Source organism: Tenrec ecaudatus, chromosome 13 (genome assembly GCF_050624435.1).
Source record: "Tenrec ecaudatus isolate mTenEca1 chromosome 13, mTenEca1.hap1, whole genome shotgun sequence".
NCBI classification, from domain to species: Eukaryota; Metazoa; Chordata; class Mammalia; order Afrosoricida; family Tenrecidae; genus Tenrec; species Tenrec ecaudatus.
Window position 1 is genome coordinate 43,179,467 of NC_134542.1, and position 20,446 is coordinate 43,199,912.

At 42.1% G+C, this 20,446-nt stretch overlaps 1 protein-coding gene across 1 annotated transcript in view; it reads left to right on the forward strand.

The window, feature by feature from the left end:
- Window positions 1-20,446, forward strand: part of DNAH7 (dynein axonemal heavy chain 7) — a 249,562-nt gene that overhangs the window by 56,813 nt on the left and 172,303 nt on the right. Inside the window, exons 19-22 of the mRNA XM_075528957.1 lie at window positions 4,381-4,567; window positions 16,776-16,969; window positions 18,662-18,860; window positions 19,360-19,500. Coding sequence (XP_075385072.1) covers window positions 4,381-4,567; window positions 16,776-16,969; window positions 18,662-18,860; window positions 19,360-19,500 — 721 coding nt within the window. The remainder of the gene's footprint in view (window positions 1-4,380; window positions 4,568-16,775; window positions 16,970-18,661; window positions 18,861-19,359; window positions 19,501-20,446) is intronic.

The window sequence follows — 20,446 nt, forward strand, 5'->3', positions numbered from 1 at the left end:
TCCTCGACTCTCAGCAGCCATTTGAATACCAGAGTGCATAAACGGTAAAACCGAAGATCACAATGTTATTTTTCAAATATACTAATTAGTTTGTAGTGAAGGTATCCCTGAGAGTCCTTTGTGCTTCTCATTCATATGTATGAAGGATGGCAGGATAAGTGTCAAAGAGGGAAACTAAATTCCAGTGTGGGTTTGTGGGCATCTGACAGAGCGGAGCTGGTGAAAGCCTTAGCTTGTGCATCATTCATTGCAGGTTTGTGATTTGTATTAATCAGCGTAGACTTCAATAACGAGGTGACCATTTTCTCTGTGAAAGGGAAAGCCGGTGGCTTGGTAACATCTACATCTGGTTATTGGCACCTTTCCTTTAGTTTGCGTGAGCTCTGGTTGCAATTAGTTCCGTCTCTGTATTTGGTTGTTTGCTTCTGCTCAGCTTACTCATCAAGAGAGGAAAGATTTTAACTACTCTGAAATTGGTTAGTGAGGATTCAAGTCTTTAGGACTGCGTTTGATATCGTTAGCTGATGAGAAATCATCCTCATTGCTTAGCGATTACAGTGAGTTTCAGAAGAAAATTGGAGCATTTGCATCATCGTGTCTACAAAGAAGCGGTACAAATTCATTGATAAATAAAAGGGAAAGTATTTTGAGAAAGGCATCTGAAAACGCCTATGGGCTTTTGGAAATCCTATTTGCATGTTTTGTTTTAGCAATCTAAAATTGTAGATTTCCAGTTATAAACAATTAGTAATGTATTAATATGCACATAAAGCTATTCCTTCTCTAAGCTCTGTTGCCATTTAGTGAGTCATTTTTAAAATCATTTTATTGGGGCTCATACAACTCTTATCACAATCCACACATACATCAATTATATAAAGCACATTTGTCCATTCGTTGCCCTCATCATTCTCAAAACATTTGCTCTCCATGTAAGCCCCTGGCATCAGCTCCTCATTTTTTTCCTTTCCCTCCCTGCTCACCCCTCGCTCATGAACCTTTGATAATTTATAAATTATTTTGTCATATCTTGCACTTAATGAATCATTTTTATGGCCAGATTATCGCTCATAGAATTGAAACGATAGCAATCTGGTTCAAATCCTGGCTCTATCATTTATTACCTGGGTGACTGTGAGCCGGGTACTTATCTCTATGTGTCTCAGCCTTTCCCTACTTAGAAAGATGTTGTAATGGATCTTACTTCATAGCCATTCATCACAAATTATAGATAACCTTGTGAAGAACAGAAACTTCAAAAAATGTCATTGTTTTCATGTGGATTCAGCACATAGTCCAAGAAAAAGTCAGTTGAAAAAAATAAGCTAATGCATGGTGTAGAACCAGGAAAGGTGTACCTCGAAGGTATATGTATGTTTTCACCAAAAAAGAACATTTTAAAAAGACTTTGGGTAAACTGCATTCTCTTTTCATTTAATTGTGCCACCACTTTTTTGAAGCTCCCTCAAACTGTTTCAATCTTTCCACTGAGCAACGAACCCAAGAAGCTGGATTCTATGGAGAAGAATCTGATGTCAGCACGGGAGGGTGACTCATTAGCAAGCTGGCATGCCTCGATGGCACAACCTTGCCTCCCATTAGGGATGAGCATTCCAAGCACTCGCTGATGGGATCAAGGGCTAGGGCCTTCAGGACGGACTATACCTCAACATCAAGAAAGCAAAATCTCACCACTGGGCCAGTAAGCAACATCAGAATAAGTGGAGGAAAGACTGAAGTTTTCCTTTTACTTGGGTCAGTAACCGGCACCCGTGGATGTAGCAGCCAAGAAACGAAATGATGTATCGCATTGCTGCAAAAGCCATCCTTGACGTGCCCCAAAGCAAAGCGGTCCCTGAGAGAACTAAGGACGGCCTGACCCCAAACACAAGGATTTCCTTGCCGCATATGTGTATTTCAGCTGGAGAATGCGCCACCAGGGCCCAAGAAGAATTGGTGCTTTTGAATTACGATGGTGGGGAAGAGTGTTGAATGCACCATGGATGCAAGAACAGCAAACACATTCGTCTTGAAAGCTGCATCGCCAGCGTGTTGCTTAGGAGTGAGATGAGGAGACCAGGCTTCTCTGCACTTTGGACAGGTTCTCAGGAGGGACCGGCCCCTGGGAAAGGGCATCAAACTTGATCGAATAGAAGGTCTGGGCGGAGCGGAATAGCCTTCATGAGAAGGATCATGCATCAGAATGATGTGAAGGTACACATGCCTGACGACACCTTATGAGCATGGAATGAAAACATGCTCAAGGTTTAGAATGGTGGCATTGAGAGAAGATGGAAAGACTACAGAGTCACTGTACCAGAAAGAGGGAGCCGACAGTCCACCCTTTCCAGAGATAGCAGGTGAGCAAGAACCATTGGTGCTGAAGGAAAAAGTTCAAGGCAATGAATGCATTAGCCAAAACCAAAACTCCAGGAATTGAAATGTTTCACCAAGCTGAAGAAGCCCTGGACACACTCACTCCTCTATGCAAGGAAATTTAGGAAACAGCTGTTTAGCCAACTGATTGGAAGAGATCCAGATTTATGCCCATTCCAAAGAACGGTGATTCCACAGACTACTCAAACTGTGGAAGATATCATTTATATTGCACACAAGTAAAATTTTGTTTAAGATCATCCAACAATGTTTGTACTAGTACATTGACAGGGAGCTGCCAGATGTTCAGGCGAGATTCAGAAGAGGGCACAGAACAAGGGATGTCATTGTTGCTGTCAGATGAATCTTGCTTCCAAGCAGAGAATACCAGAAAGATGTTTACTTGCGTTTCATTGATGATGCAAACGCCTTTGACTGTGTGGACCGTAATAAACTGTGGATGACTTGAGAAGACGGGGAATCCCAGAACACTTCATTGTGCTCCCGAGGAACTTGTCCAAGGCAGTTGTGTGAACTCAACAAAGACATACTACGTAGTTTAAAATCAGGAAAGTTGTGTGTCAGGATTGTATCCTCTCACCATACTTATTTGATCTGTGTGCTCAGCAACTCATCAGAGAAGCTAGATTATATGAAGAAGGATGTAGCATCAGGATTGAGGAAGGTTTAGTTAAAACCTTCGATATGCAGATGACACAACCTTGTTTGCTAAAAGCAAGGAGGACTCAGAGCACTTACTGTTGAAGATTAAGGATTATCCCTTCAGTATGGATTGCAACTCAATGTGAAATAGACACAAATATTCACAACTATACCAATAAGTGACATCATGATAAGTGGAGAAAAGATTGAAGTTGTCAAGAATTTTTTTTCTTACTTAGACCCCAAATCAATGCTTATGGAAGCAGTAATCAAGAAATCAAAATATGTATTACATTAGGTAAACCTGCTGTACAAGACCTCTTTAGAATGTTGAAGAGCATGAACGTTATTTCAACGCCCAGAACGTGCCTGACCGAAGCCATGGTATTCTCGATGGCATCCTCTGCCTGCAGAAGGTGGGCATTGAATAAGGAAGTGTGGCCCTGGAGGGGACTACTGACAGTGCCATGGAGTGTTCAAGGGACGAGCGGATCTGGGTCGGCAGGAGTGAGACCAGACTGCTCCTTAGATACAAGGATGGCAAGCCTTTGCCTCACACACTTTGGACATATTGTCAGAAGAGAACCGTCCCTAGAGAAGGACTGTAAAGTGGGAGGGGGAGGGAAAAAGAGGAAGTCCCTCCCTGAGCTGGATTGACAGGGCGGCTGCGTCAATGGGCTCAGCACAGGAACAATCGTGGATGGCCTGGCACTGGGCAGTGATCCATTGTGCTGTGCAGAGTCGCTGTGGGCCTGAGCCATCTTGATGGCACCTTCCGACAATTACAACAACCCGGTTTATTTTGCAAGCCTTAGGCTTTGTTGTAACTCTGTTTTTGAAGAAATGATGCCATTATTTATATTCTCCACATACGAATTTGTTAAGGAGTATGTAGAGTTTTCTTGAAATGTGAACTTCATCTTCAGAAGTGACATGTTTCATCTTGGAAATAAAACTTTTATGTGCCCAAGTTACACACAAAAGCGCCCTTCTCGATGGTGTTTGGAGAGGACCACACTGTCCAAAATCTCACTTCTCAGTTTGTACCCTCTGGCATGGAATTGGAACTCAACAAAGCCTATTGAATGATAAACACAGAATCCCGCCCACTTGTAGATAATTATATCTTGGCGAATGTGTCTCTATAAGCATATATATTGATGTCCTTAAAAAGAACTTGTAGAGCAAAGTCAGTAGTTTATCTTTGGATGGCCCTAGATGAGCGGCAATTGGAAAAACAACACTATATACAAGATTGATAGCCTGACATGGTTTGAGTTTTGCCATCTGAAATGCTGCTTGGTTTCCTATTGTTAAGAGCCAGTGTATTTTGCTTTTCAGAGAATGGGAGGGCAAGCTCTTGTTGCTTCAGGAGATTCTGGATGAATGGCTCAAGGTCCAAGCCACCTGGCTGTACTTGGAGCCTATTTTCAGCTCTCCAGACATTATGTCTCAAATGCCCGAGGAGGGCAGACGCTTTACCGCGGTGGATAAAACATGGCGAGATGTCATGAAAAGTGTCATACAAGTAAGTGAACGTCTCTAAAGTTGCCATTGTTCAATTGAAGTGATACGATAGATATATTTTTCTAAAACAACCTAATGAGCCACTGTTTATCCCAGTGTCGTTCCCTTTTCATCTCTCATTGAAGAATTCCAGGAGCAAGACTTATCAAAAGCAAGATAGCTGGTTATCCCCAGTATACGTCTTGGGGGCAAATTGCATTGAATGAGTTTTGGTATTGCCGGTTCTCACTGGGTGTTCTGGTCAGAGGGCAGGGTCCTGAGTGCTTACTGCCCAATGATTATGACTGTCTTGGAAACATGTCACCGTGCCAACCACTTAGACAAGATGGTTCTCTGTAGGGACCTTAAAAAAAAGATGCATTGACAAAGATAAATTGATTTGAAGAGACCAGTAAATGCAAACAGAATGCTAAATAAATAAATACACAAATACTGCAGGGAACATAAAATTAAGCTAAAGAGGCAATTTAATGAAAAACAGTAACACTGCAAAGAGGATAGTGTTTATTTAATTCAAGACATTTATTTATTTCCTACTAAGCCTGCTTTGTGTGTTCTTGAAAGTTAAGATTAAACTCGAATAAATATTAGTTATTAAATATGTCATCGACTGCATGCCAACTTGGTTTGGGTTTCTGATGAGATATAGTACTGTAAGATAAAAAGAATATTGCCTTTATTTTTCCATCCCTGAAAGAAAAATTTGCATCTTGCTATTATTTAATTTTCAAAATGGGTGACTGTAACCCTAAATACTGACAATGATATATTAGCATTAACAGTATAATTTCATAGGAAAATAAAAAAATAAATAAGAATGGCTTATTTGTTGGATAAGTCTACTTCATCTTATTTAATTGTACTTGAAGCAAATCTGTAGAAACCAAACTTTTTTCCAAGTAATCACACTGTCATTAACCATTTGCATTTAATTATCTCTCTTAATTGATTTTATAAATGTATTGTTTTATATACTATTTCCCAGCATGTGGGTAAAACCTTTATAACACATAGACTTTGTCATTTGGAAAGGGATAAAATAGAATTTTTTTCTGTCGCCTCCCAAAGCAAAAACATAGATGTTTGAAATTTTCTAGTTCGTATAATTTAAAAACCAATGCAATAATTTCTTTCTTCTTGTTTTGATTTAAGATTAAAGTACTTTTCAAACGCCCAATAAGCCAATTTGGTAAACGTCTCAATGCCTGGGAAGCACAGCAGTGTTGGGACTAGTAAATAAAGGAAGCGGATATCTGATTGTATAAAACAACTGAATTAAAAACAAACAAGAATCATTACTTGCCCTCGTTCCCAAGGGGCAGGCTTCTTTGGGCAACACTCCATTGACTTTTGCTATAAGGCTTGATTGTCTTCTTCAACTGGCTTTGCATTTTCTCCTTCCCTTTGTGTTTAGTATTCAGGAGAGCTTTCCTCCATACTCCCGAAAGCTCTGAAAATAAACATAAATCCGTATTCTCAAAGGAAGTCTAATGAGCGACCTGTACAGTAGGAGCTATGGAATTAATTGCTTAGCACAAAAGGCCATCACTTTTGTTCATAGAGGTTCTTTTTCTTTTTCGTATAGAGGTTCTTAATCAGGGTTTGGGGGTAAGGTTTTAAGACATGTTCTGTGCCAGTCTCAGAGGTGTACAAAGAAAGAAAGCCAATGACAATGTTAATATATAACTGGCATAGTTGGTGGGTCTTGGCTCCTAAAGGTAGAAATATGAAATAACTTTACATTTTGGTAGTTGCTGTCATATATGCCTGGTCAAGGGCCTTTCTTCTTCTTTTTAATAATTTTATTGGGGGCTTGCACAACTCTTATCATAATCTATACATCCATCCATCCATTGTGTCAAGCACATTTTCACATTTGGTGCCATCATCATTCTCAAAACATTTGCTTTCTACTTGAGCCCTTGGTATCAATCAGCTCCTCATCTTTTCTTCTCTCTCCCCGCCCCCGCTCCCTCATGAACCCTTGATAATTTATAAATTATTATTATTTTGTCATATCTTACATTGTCCGGCATCTTCCTTCACCCACTTTTCTGTTGTCCGTCCCCCAGGAAGGAGGTTATATCTAGATCCTTGTGATTGGTTCCCCCTTTCTACCCCACCTTCTCCTTCTCCTCTTGTTATCGCTACTCTCATTATTAGTCCTGAATGGTTTATCTGTCCTGGATTTTCTGTGTTTCCAGTTCTTATCTGTATCAGTGTACATCCTCTGGTCTAGCCAGATTTGTAAGGTAGAATTGGGATCATGCTAGTTGGGAGGGGTAGGGGAAGCATTAAAGAACTAGAGGAAAGTTGTGTGTTTCATCATTACTATACTGTACCATGACTGACTCATCTCCTCCCACAACCCTTCTGTAAGGGAATGTGCAGTTTCCTACCTATGGGCTTTGGGTCTCCTCTCTGCAGTACCGCCTCATTCACAATAATTTCTTGTTCTTTGATACCTAATGCCTGATCCAATTGTCACCCAGACTGGTGTGCTTCTTCCATGTGATCTTTGTTGTTTCTCAGCTAGATGACTGTGTGTTTATCTTCAATCCTTTAAGACCCCAGATGCTGTCTTTTGATAGTCAGGTACCATCAGCTTTCTTCACCATATTTGCTTATGCACCCACTTTGTCTTCAGTGATCGTGAAGGGGAGGTAAGCATCATGAAATGCTAGCTTAATAGAACAAAATGTCCTTGCATTGAGGGAGTACTTGAGTAGAGGCCCAATGTACATTTGCTACCTTAATACTAAACCTATACATTTATGCACATAAATCATCCATCATCATATGTAAATAGATTTACATATGTACATGCCTGTATTTAGATCTCTATAAATACCCTTTGCCTTCTAGTTCTTTCATCTTTTTCTCAAGCCTGTTCTTCAGGGGAGAGTTTCATTGTTGACCAAAGCCAAATCCATTGCTGTTGAGTTGATGCTGACTCTTGGCAACCCCATAGGCTTGTCTTGGCTGTCATCGTTACAGAAGTTGACCTCATGCATCTCTTCTGATGAGCTGCTGGTTCAATGAAACCATCAACCTTGGTATTAGCAGGCTAGAGCAAAGTTCTGATGCCCGCTGGCACCTTTGCTTCATATTGTTGAGATGTTGTCACATGCCATTGAGTTGATGCCACCTCATAACAGCCCTTTGCACACAGAACAAAACACTGCCACTTCCTGTGAGCTCGTTCTCAATGCTATTACATCCGCTCCCATCGTTGCAACACTGTGTCAATTCATTTCTTTTTTGTTGCACCCTCTACTTCAGGAAGAACAACGTCCTCTTTCAGGAACTGGTATCTCCTGAAATATGTCCAAAGTAGGAGATGAAGCCTCAACGTCTTTCCTTCTAAGGAGCATTTTGGTTGTATTCCTTCCAATACAGATTTGCTTGTTCTTCTGGCAGGCCCTGGTAATGCACTTGATAATAAGAATCACTTAAAAATATAGTTGAACGTTGACCTGTTGTGTGAAGAACAACCGATATATACCAATGTATGCACAATGGCCTATAAATGTAATGATCATGTACTGTAGTATTGAACGGACCTCTGGTAGCATCGTGGGTTAATACATTGGTGACATCTGTTGCTTCATGGGAGAAAGTGGGGGGTTTCGACTCCTGTCAAGATGTACAACCTCAGCCACCCCCAGGGGTAGTTCTGCTCTGTCCTTGTAGGGCCTCGGTGAGTAGGAATCCACTCTATGGCAGTGAGTTAAAATATTTTTTTTTAGCTATTATTCAAATTGAGCTCACTCTGGCAGTTAAAGAGGGCTTACTGATAAGCCAAGACAGCAAGTACAAGCTGAGCTGCCCTCATTACAATGCACTCTGTGTTCCGTCTTAGAGAAACGCTACGATGGTGGTGGGGATGGGAGCTATGTCGAGATTTACCATTAGGGGTGACTTCTCACCAAGACTTACCAGCTTACCACCATAGCTGAGTGCCCAAGCCGCCAGCACAGAGACAAACATACTAGCCTTGATAGGACCACACACCCGGAGCGACCGGGTAGCCAGTGAGCGAGGACTGCGTATCTTGGCCTTCTTTCTTCATTGTCTGCAAGGGATCGCTTTGTCCTTTCACATTTCAGGCTCCTGCCAGCACTACGGTCTGCTGATTCACTGCCAGGGCTTATTCATTGGCATAATTCCCACAAACATGTATTCTGCTAATCAATTCATATTACAGGAGAAACGAGGCTGTGGGCTGATCCCTATGTGGTTTACAGGTACTGTGCTACACCTCTAACTGCATCACATGGAATGGCTCATATCGCCAACTTAGTTTATCAGCTGGGAGAGAGTCCTTTGTGAGGACATTGTGCATGTTACCAACCAGCTCCGCTGTATGTCTTGTCCTGTAGGCAGAACGCAGGCGCCACTCACTCGGTTGCCCTCCGCAGATACTGTCTTTATGAAATGCAGGTATGGAGCAGTTGTGCATCAGGCCAGTCACTCAGCGCCGTGTTGGAAAGCATGTCCCCTCTCCGCATCTCTGGGTCACATTTTGGTCATTTTCATGATATTGTGAATTTTTTCACAATATTATTGCATGCATGATGGACTGATGCACAGACAGACAAACACCAAGCTAATTGCCATTGAGTCCATTCTAACTCATACTGACCCTACAGGACAAGGTGAAACTGCCCCCTCGCCCCCCCACTGTGAGTTTCCAAGAGTGTAACTTTAGGGGAGTAAAAGGACCCGCCTTGCATGTAAATGTAGCTTTGATATGCGCAGGGAAGTCGCAAGCTTCGCGTGACTCGCTTTATTGTAATAGTTGCTTGATCGTGGTGGTCTGGAACGGAACCTGCAAAACGCCAAAGTCTCCCCGAACGTGAGTTTGAGAATTAAGGGGTGCAAGTGCAAAGTGGAGCCTCTCCTCCACACACAAGATGTGCTCCTCCCCAGCGTGTTGCTTCCTGGCTCTGGGCTTTGCTGATAGAAACATGTTCCTACGGATGGCAGAAATGGGCCCACAGGAGGACGTACACGGCTCACTAAACGACACGCTCTTCAAGTCCTGAGCCCTGCCCTTCACCTCTCTGCTCTCAGAAACTTCCGATCTTACTGCCTTGCTCTGTTCCAGCCACACCAGCCTCATAAGGTTCCCCCACCCCACAGGCCAAACGCATTCCAGTCTAGGGCCTGCCTGCCTCTTCCCGGATGCTCTACTGAAAAGCGCTGCTGAGCCAGCGTCTTTGTCTCTGAAGGCTTTCTCAGTGCTCGCTATTTAAAGACTCAAGCTGAGCACCCACGGAAACCATTGTCACCCATGTTCTTGTTTTGGAACCTCTGTCACCTTCTAAAGGGACCCTGGTGGCATGCTGGGTTATGTGTTGGGTTGCTAATCACAAGGTCAGCAGATCAAACCCCGCACCCCCTGCCGGCTCCCTCAGAAGCCCCTGGGAGTCAGAATGGAATTGATGGCAATGGGTATGATAAACAAAGCATTTGGGAATTGTTATGCTTATTGTTAGTTGTCTATCATCCTCAGGGAGGCTGGGATGTTTGTCCGCCTTTATGTGCTGTGCCCCAGAAGAGTGAGTGCCTGTTGTGTGAATGAATAAATAAATAAATAGAGATTGATCCTCACATTGTTGCTAATTCTGAGGATTGTGAGTAAATGCTAGAAAATGTTCTTTGAAAATTGGATTTTAAGCAAGTGGGCCTTGAGATCTGGATTCATTCTATTCTTGAAACCATCCCATGTCTTAAGTGAAATAGCAACTCTCCTCTTGGGGTGCCAACGAATCTCACAATTTGAGGGGACTCTGTGGCCTGCTCAGTCAACCTGGGTTTGTTTCTTTCTGTTTAAATGGTCAGTAAGAGGGCTTATGAGTGTTGTTGGAGTCCAGGTGGCGCGGTGGGTTAAGCATCGGGCTGCTAACAGATAGGTTCCAAGCTGACGTTAGGAGCCGCCTCATGGGAGAGATGAAGCAGTGTGCTGCTGTAAATACTGACAGGCTTGTAGACCACTCCCCCACCCCCACTCCCCCCTCCCCCAGCAGCTCTACAGAGGCCTGTGTGGTCACTACGAGCTGGAATGAACTTGACAGCAGTGTGCTGGTCTGGGACCAGCTTTGTCTTCTCCAGAGATTTCTGATTAGAATGTTTATGCTTCTAGAAGTTTACCGAACTGACTTGGGCTTCATTCCATTAAATGGACTAAGCTGTGTGTTCTGTGAAGCTTCCCGGCAGCGATAATAAGGATGCTCTCAGCAGACACCCACATTAAAGTTTCCGCCTCCTGACATCATAGACTCTTGGTTAAAAATGTAAATAAGCCCGCCGCTTGCCGTGTGAGCTGAGGAGAGTAGTGATGCTTGTGAATCCGGCGGAGGCACGGAGACGCAGTCAAACTGGTCCTTTAACAAGAAATGTGACAGCAAACACGTCCTGTCTTCCCCCCTAGGGACCAAACGTAATTACAGTGTCAAGGAAGTCATACTAGGTTTTTAATTTCTTGTAGCTTCTTACTATTAACTCATAATGTTCCATCCAGGGAACATAACTCAGCGGTGTAGTCCCGGGACTTCCTTTCCATGTCTGCAGGCTGAACTCACTCCGGGCTCACTTCAGTATTCAGCAAAGGTCCATGGGGCCCCCAATACAACGATTAAGAAAAAAAAAATATTTCAAGTGTTTTCTTCAATCTCGATCAGTCTCACAGGAGAAACAGCCTGTTACCAAGATGTCTTTTTCCACTGCAGAAGCAGCCGTTTGGGGAAATGTGCTCTCATCAGAGGTAGCTTTGTCTGAGCCAGCATCTTGCTGCCTAAGTGAATGATAAACACACTTTTCAAACGTGTATCAGAGGCAGACTCTAAGGCCCCAACCCACCAAACCCACTGCCACCCATTCAGACGCATAGTGACCCTAGAGCAGTGGTTCTCAACCTGTGGGTTGTGACCCCCTTGGGGGTCAGACGACCCTTTCACAGGGGTCGCCCGATTCACAGCAGTAGCAAAATGACAGTTTTGAAGTAGCAACGAAAATAAGGTTACGGTTGGGGTCCCCCCAACATGAGGAGCTGTATGAAAGGGTCGCGGCCTGGGGAAGGTGGCGAAACCCTGGTTCAGAGGGCTCTTTAGCTTCTCCCTTGGTTCAGAATCCTTTCACTAATTTGAATAAACTGGTTTGATCTCAGGGTTCTAAAAGTTGAAACATTTTACCTGCATGCTATTTTGCCAGATATTTCTTTTATCGTATTATGTGAAAAGAGTTTGAACCATTCGTTCAAATAACTGACTGAATTTTTTCCTTCAACTATCAAGTCTCAGATCCCAAATAGCAGGGAACGTTTTTCCATGCCTGCTAGCCACCTTCCCAGCATCAGTCAGCGAAGGAGAGCCGCTTGTCCAGCAGGGGGCACTCTGAGAACGGCGTTCTAGTGCTTGGGCTTAAGGCGCTCAGTTCTCCAGCCTGAGCTATTTGTGCATTCAAATTATGGCCAGAGTCTCTGTCATGCTATCTTTTTTGTGGTTTTGTTTTTAATGTTGATTTGAAGCATAAAATTGTTTGAAAATGCAGTAAATGACTTTCTAAATTTGTGCATCTTTAAAGATAAAATGGTGGCCTTTAATGTAATGATTACTGTAATGTAATGATTGTGTGTTACATATTGCATCAGAAACATTTTATTGAGAAAACAGGTATTATCACTATTAATGACAGTTATTGTGCTCTTTCACTCTTCATTGACCCAGACAATATATATATACATATATATATATTAAATCATTTTATTAGGGGCTCATACAACTCTTATCACAATCCATACATACAGCAATTGTGTAAAGCACATTTGTACATTCATTGCCCTCATCATTCTCAAAACATTTGCTCTCCTCTTAACTTCCTGGCATCAGCTGTTCATTTTTTTCCCCTCCTTCCCTGCTCCCTCATGAACCCTTGATAATTTTTTACCCCCCCCAAACCCTTGATAATTTATAAATTATTATTTTGTTATATCTTGCCTTGTCTGACGTCTCCCTTCACCCACTTTTCTGTTGTCCGTCCCCCAGGGAGGAAGTCACATGTAGATCCTTATAATCGGTTCCCCTTTCCAAAATCTGCTCTAGCCAGATTTCTAAGGTAGAATTGGGATCATGATAGTAGGGGAAGAGGAAGCATTTTAGGAACTAGAGGAAAGTTGTATGTTTCATCGTTGCTACATCGCACCCTGACTGGCTCGTCTCCTCCCCGAAACCCTTCTTTAAGGGGATGTCCAGTGGCCTACAAATGGGCTTTGGGGCTCCATCCCACATTCCCTACCTCATTTACAATGATATGATTTTTTTGTTCTGATGATGCCTGATACCTGATCTATTTGACACCTCGTAATCACACAGGCTAGTGTGCTTCTTCCATGTGGGCTTTGTTGCTTTTAAGCTAGATGGCCGCTTGTTTACCTTCAAGCTTTTAAGACCCCAGACGCTATATCTTTCTATAGCTGGGCACCACTATCTTTCTTTATCACATCTACTTATTCACCCACTTTGTCTTCAGCAGTTGTGTCCGGAAGGTGAGCATTATTGAATGCCAATTTAATAGAAGAAAGTATTCTTGTATTGAGGGAGTACTTGAGTGGAGGCCCAATGTCCTTCTGCTACCTTAATACTAAACCTATAAATGTATGCACATAGATCTATTTCCCCATCCTCATATATAAATATATTGGCATATGTTCATGCCTTTATTTAGACCTTTATAAATGCCCTTTGCCTCCTAGCTCTTTCCTCTATTTCCTTTGACTTTCCTCTTGTCCCACTATCATGCTCAGTCTTCATTTGTGTTTCAGTAATTCCTCTTGGTTACATTACCCTTGATCACGCCCTACCAGGCCTCCTACACCCTCCTCACCACCGATTTGGATCACTTGCTGTTCCCTTGTCCCTGGGTTTGTTAACACCACTTCCTTTCCCCCAACTTCCCCTTCTCCCATGTCCCCCTGGAACTGTCAGTCCCGTGTTTTCTCCTCTAGATTGTTCATCTAGCCTATCTTATTTAGACAGACCTGCAGAGATAATAAAATGCACAAAAACAAGACAGAGCAAAATGAATCAACAATATACAACAAACCAATGACAAAAAAAACTCCAACAAAACATACAAGAAGGAAAAGCTTGTAGTTAGTTCAAGAACTGTTTGTTGGCCTTTAGGAGTGTTTTCCAGTCCAGTCTGTTGGGGCACCACACCATGGCCCCAAAGTCCATCTTCCGCATTCCCTGGGGACCTCACCACTCAATTTCCTTGCTGTTCTGTTGCACCCCTTAGTATTTTGTCTTGGTGTGGCGGGATCAGATTGGGTGCAATACCCACACTATATCTCCGGTGTTGTCCCCAGTAGGGCTATGGGTTAGTGAGGGATGTCATGTCTCATAGTGGGCCGGTCATGTGGTCTTCTCTGTGGACTGGCTGCTCTAATTGGGGACATCATCTTCAGGGTCTGGTGGGCCAGGATGTGCTCCACTCTCTCCTCCTCCCCCTTTGTCTGCTCCCTTGTGCTCCGAACAGATATGCCCCTGTCCTGGAGCTGCAGATTCAGTGTAGTCCTTTGAAGTAAATTCTTCTGGGGGGAGGGGCAGGTGTCCAGTAATAGTTGCGATTGGGGCCTCCCGTCAGACCTCTCCACTGGGTCCCTGCTCCATGCTGGCATGTTGCGTTCCCGTCTTGGAACTGGGTTGAAGGATCCAGACAGTATTTTAGAGTCTCCTGCAACAGAACAAAATTCCTGAATGAAATAATGGACAGTTGCCGGTTTTGGCCGATCTCTCTGTCACGGATGAGTACCAAACCTGAGTGTAATCTGTGCATCTGAAATTTGATGTTAAGTTTTTAACAGTAGTCTCTTGATTTAATTTTACATAAGTTTCCTAAAATGCCTTTACCCAGAGTAATAAATGGACCGGTATGTTCTCACTATATTTTGTGGTCTAAGAATTTAAACCTCACTCTAATGTATTGTGGTTTGGCGCCTCTTTTTTAACACTTACACGTTCATTTAGTAGATAACGTTTTCTTTGTCCACCGTGTCAGTGGTGAATTGTGAATAAAATCATAAGATCAAGAGTGGACCCTGATGACCTAAACCATATGTTTTAAAGAAAAGGGATTTTATTTCAACTGGACTTTAAGTCAGACTTCTGAAAGATTTCATAGAGCGAGCGGTTTCTTTTATGGATATCCAGAAAAATCCAGAAGCTTCTTACTTTCTTTTAGAATATGTGTTCTTAATATCAGCTTTTTGTTAAAATAATTTTTTATTTTTGAACCCTATAAATTCTCAAAAATTTCATTAAATTTGACTCACTTTAAAGCAAACAGCGCACAATGACACTTTGTAGAAGGTTCGGGGATCCCTGCCTTCCTGAAAGATGCAACGGTCCTGTCTCTAGAGTGTTTGGAAGAACGTGTGCCTTGAACTTAAACCTTCTAGCAAGCAAAGTGTTCTCATGTAATTTCAAGGGTGCCTCTTTTGATATTTCCTCTTCTTAGAAAAATCCTTGCTTCCCTCACATTCCTTACATTAAAAAAAATCTACAAGGACCTTATCTTCTTCCAAGAAGCTCTATCTCATTCAACAAAGATTGTTATGCTGCGTATAAAACCAACGGATCAAGCGGGAAAAAAAACCCCAAACAAACTCGCTGCTGCCAGGCTGGTGGTGGCGATCGGGGCCCCATCAGGAGGAGAGAGAAGTGTCCCAGAGGATTCCAAAGCTGCAGGGTGACGTCTCCACGGGAGGGTTGGTGGGTTCGAGCCGCCAGGCTTTGGTTAGCTGCCAAGCACTGCTACCAGAGCTCCTTCATTGACTACAGCTCCTGTTTTGTTTTGTTTTACTATTATCACCCATTCAATTCTGGAACATTCTTCTTCCTTGTACTCATTATTATTCATGTAAAATTTTTTTCTAATTGTGACAAAAAAATAAGCAAAATATTCTCCAATTCCACGACTTCCATATGTATAATTCAGTGCCATTGGTTATACTGGTCATCTTGCACAATCATTATTGATATCTTTTTCTAAATTATTCCACCACCAGTTACATAAGCTCAATGCCCCCTAAGCAAAAACTTTTTCTCCTTCCCCCATGGTGACCATTGGTTGTTCAGTTTCTTTTTAAAAAAAATTTTTAGATGAATATTTATTAAATTATTACAGTATCTGCCTCCAAAAGACGACTGTACTAAGAAATAAATCCTTTTCATTTCATTCTTTCTTGTACTGTTTGGATGTTTAATTATATGCATGTATTTTTCAATAAAAAACAAAACAAAAAACCAGGTAAACAGAAGGCAGTCAGTTGTCTATGGTTATACCACCCTGGATGATCCCGTTCTTGTCTGAAGTCAATAAATTAAGAAATAAAGGTTTTGAAGCTACAAAAGTACTCAATAGAAGAACAAATACACTACATTTTCAAAAATAATTGATAGAGAAGGAAAGGATACAAGGGAGAATCTAGTTTATATCTTATCTTTTATCACAGGTTATCAATGAGTAGTTTTCTTGATATAGGGTAAAATATTCAAAATAGTGATGGTATCTCTTTAGGGAAGTCCTCATCAAAGAAAATAGAGAGAGCACGCACACACACACACACACACACACACACACACACACACACACACACACACTGTTCTTTCGTTACTCTTCTTGAAGGCGCCCTGACGACTCTGTTGGGTAAGCCTTGGACTCTAACCCCAAGTTTGGTGATTCAGATCCACCAGCCACTCTGCAAGAGACAGGTGAGGCTCTCTGAGCCTGTGAGGATTCACAGCCTCCCATGCACTGGGAGGAGCCGGATGTGGAGTTGGTTGAGGTATCCTTCTTGTGAATTCAGTTCACAGTCTCTCTCTCTCTCTCTCTCTCTCTCTCTCTCTCTCTCTCTCTCTCTCTCTCTCTCTCTCTCTCTCTCTCTCTCTCACACACATCCCCTGTCTTTCCTTTCCTGTTTCTTACTCTCCCGTTTAGGATGAGACATTAGGGACAGCATGGCTGGGCCACAAAACTGCATGGCTTTCACTCAATCAAAGAGGTTAATCAAATCCAGGATGTTCGAGTCTCTGGTTTACACATAGTGCAGATTTTCCGTACCCTATGTTTTATTAAAAGGTATGCTATGAATATAATCCGAGTCTGTGATAGTGTTGAGTTGAGTGTGTTTCCTTCATTGTTAGGATAAACATGTCCTGACTGTAGTGACGATTGAGAGAATGCTGGAAAGGCTGAGAAAATGTAACGAACTTTTGGAACTTATTCTGAAAGGACTTAATGAATATTTGGAAAAGAAGCGTCTCTTCTTCCCCAGATTCTTTTTCTTGTCTAATGACGAACTCCTTGAGATCTTATCTGAGACTAAAGATCCCACCAGGTACGTTACGTCAGTGCAACAGCATTTGCCGAAATTCAGTTGTAGAACAAGGCAGAATATGAAAAGGTATCTATGATTTGGTATGTGTAACAGTTTTCCTCTAGAAATATTTTCCATCATAAATTTAAAATTATGGTTAAAAATGAAAGCACTCATTTCCATGGAGTCGGTCCCTATTCATAGCTGCCCTAGAAGGTGGAGTAGATGTGCCCTTTTGGGGTTCCAAGACTCAAAATTTTTATGGGACAAGAAGCCTCATCTTTCTCCTGTGGAGAGGCTAGTGATTTTGAACTGCTGACCTTGTGGTTAGCAGTCCAATGTGTAACCCACTATGTCACCAGGGTGTCTGCCATTAAAAACATAGGAAATATCATTGCCTGCCATTTTCCAGATGGGTTGAACTTTGGACTGGACTTTGTATTTTTATCATATAGTCTCTTAGACTTTTTTCAGAGCATGCTATTCTTCTGTATCACCTTCAGCATGAAATCTAGACTCTCCCAGTGACTTATAAGGTCCAGAGAGTTTGGTTCCCTATCATCCCTCTGAGTCCACCAAGGAGACTAGCTCCCTCTGCTACAGCCCAACAGCCGCCTTGTAATTCCCCACAAAAGGGACGGCTTCCTCCCTGTGGATCTTTGTATGTGCTGTGCTCTTTGCCTAGGGGGCTCTCTGTTCCCCCATAAACTACTGACCTGCCTTCACGGAGGCCTGCCCAGACAGCAGCTGCTCAGGGAAGCCTGCGGCCGCCATATTAAAATGGCAGCCCGTTCCACCTCTCCCTAGCTCTTTCATAGACACCTTCTTTTCCACCAATGATCATGTAATTATTACCAGATAGTTAGACTATAATTTGCTTGTTTACGGTTTGGATTCCTCCAGCAGATATAAGCTCTGTGAAAGCAGAGATCTTTGATTGCTCCCCTCAGCTGATCCCCCGATCTAGAAGAATGCCTGATAGATAGTAGGCACTACATAACAAGTTTTTAGGTGAATCTTTACATTTTGTGTTTTGTGTACCCTATAAGTAGAAGGAAGTAGAGTAATCCAGACAAAAAGATAAATTTGGGCCCAAATTTGTTTCCATCTGAGTTTTTATACTGTGCTTCTCTTTGTTCTTTTGAAAGATGAATGCAATTGATTACTGGCAATGTGCCAAATATGAGGGGTTTAGTTAGTCCTGTCTATATTACATCAAATAAGCTGAAAGTTGGGTATCTTCAAAGCAGTTGTTTTTGTCAACTGTAAAGTACTTAAAGTGTAAATCAAGTTAATACTTTGCAAGCAATCTCCGAATATACCAGTGGAAATGGTAGTGGGGATTCTACAGCTTTGTCAGATGAGTGTATTATTTGTTCATCAAAATTTTGGCTTGCTTTTCATGCTACTTTTACTGTCTTCAGTATATTGTGTTGGCAACAGAGCCTCAGAGGCCTCTCCCCATCAATATTTAATGTAGTTATTGTAACTGTACAGATCTTTTTGCATTTACTCCATGACTGTCTGATCCTCCCATCTGGCTGTACAGCCCATGAGGCAAGCTCTTATGCTGTTTGACACTGCATCCCCAGTAGCGTCTAGGGCTAGGCACACAGCATGTGTTCCTGACTTGCATGAAGTCTGTGCACAGAAATCACTGAGGGTCTGCTGTCCTTCAGGTGGTTCTCTTTCTCATCTTTCTTTCCTTGACAGGGTCCAGCCCCACCTGAAGAAATGTTTCGAAGGCATTGCGAAGGTGGAGTTCACAGACACGCTAGACATCACTCACATGAAGAGTAGCGAAGGGGAGGTTGTGGAGCTCATCGAGACCATTTCAACAGCCAAAGCCAGAGGTCAAGTGGAGAAGTGGTTGGTTGAGTTGGAGAGAGTTATGATTAAATCCATCCACAAGGTAGCCCTTTATATTTATTATTTTAAGTAAAGCATGATTATAAATATGTCATTGGTGGATGAGAGCAGTTATTGAAACAGAAATTGAGGCATGCGTTACTAATTCAAATGGCGGACTTAGCTGGAAGGCAACAATGGGACTTGTCCATGGTAGGAACTTGGAGTTACTCGCTTGAAAAATGGACACAATACATTTAGTACTGCTGAAACCGTGGGCTTTGATCATGTGACTGTCTCATTCTTCCTGCAACATACTAGTGCTTTCGTTACCAGACACGTTGTTTAGCTAACACGGCCTTTCCTGAGTCTGGCTTTGGAAGCTTCTCTCTATGACTTCAAATCCATTTCCATAGATGTGTGACATGTACACATTGATGGTGAATGCTTTCCTGTGTGTATATAAAGTATCGTGTGTGTGTAGGGTTTTAGCTCTTCATCGTACAACGTTGTTCAAGTACATTATGAAATCGTTTATCTGTAGAATTTTCTTTTCCCATTAGGTAATTGGAGATGCAATGCGTGCCTATCTGAAACATGCCCGGATTGATTGGGTAAGAGATTGGCCAGGACAGACGGTTCTGTGTGTATCCCAAATCTTCTGGACTTTAGAAGTACAAAGAGCTATTGCAAAGGGGCAAGAGGTAACATTTTAGTACTCTGTTTCCCAGCAATTTTTCCTAATCGTATCATTGCCAGAATGTCCTTATTCTGAACAATGGACTGCCCTCTCTAAAAATCTGCTTTATTCCTGCAATCCATATGACATTTTTTAAAGGTAAAAATTTCACATAACAAATATATAATAAAAGCAATAGAAAACAGCTATTTGAAATGTATGTTTAATACTGTCTGTTTATTTGCAGTATGTAGAAGTTAGTGGTACACGAATTTCTTAGTACTATGTATGTTATTCTATGTATTTTATACCTTTAAAAATAAATAGGATAAAAAACATAATGTGACATAATTCTATTCAGTGTCAAGTAAAACTGCTCTATGAAAACAAGGTGTCATTTGATGTATTTTGACTACCTAACATTTTCAATGTATTGACTTAGAACAAGCAAAAATGTCTAATATTGCTTAGAACCTTAAAGATTTAAGATCAAGTATTCTAACATATTTGGACATTTGAACTCAGTATTGTCATTGATTTTGTTATTTCTGCCATTGTTTATAAACAGAGATTGCATCTGATACAGTAGCCCTATCCTTGAGCTAGAATTTTCAAGCTGGCCAACTTCCGGTTCACAGATGGGTGCATTGGAAACTAGAAATGATAGATATTAGTTTAAAACCACGAGTGTCTGATATATTTTGGACATGAAATTCAGTATTATGTTCCTTAATTCTAAGGGACGGTTGAATGCTGGTCAGCGTTGGGGTTTGAGCACAGTACTTGCGCTCCCAGAGAGGCAATCCCACGGGGCCCCAGGACCCCAGGCCTATTTCAACACTTCAGCATCCCAAGGAGTCCCTCATTTATTCTCTGAGGTCAGTCATGAAAGGGTAGGGCAGGAAGTCACCGGTGGCTCGGTTGTTCGCAAGGTCTCTCCTTACAACCCACAGCACAGAAGTTTCCATAAA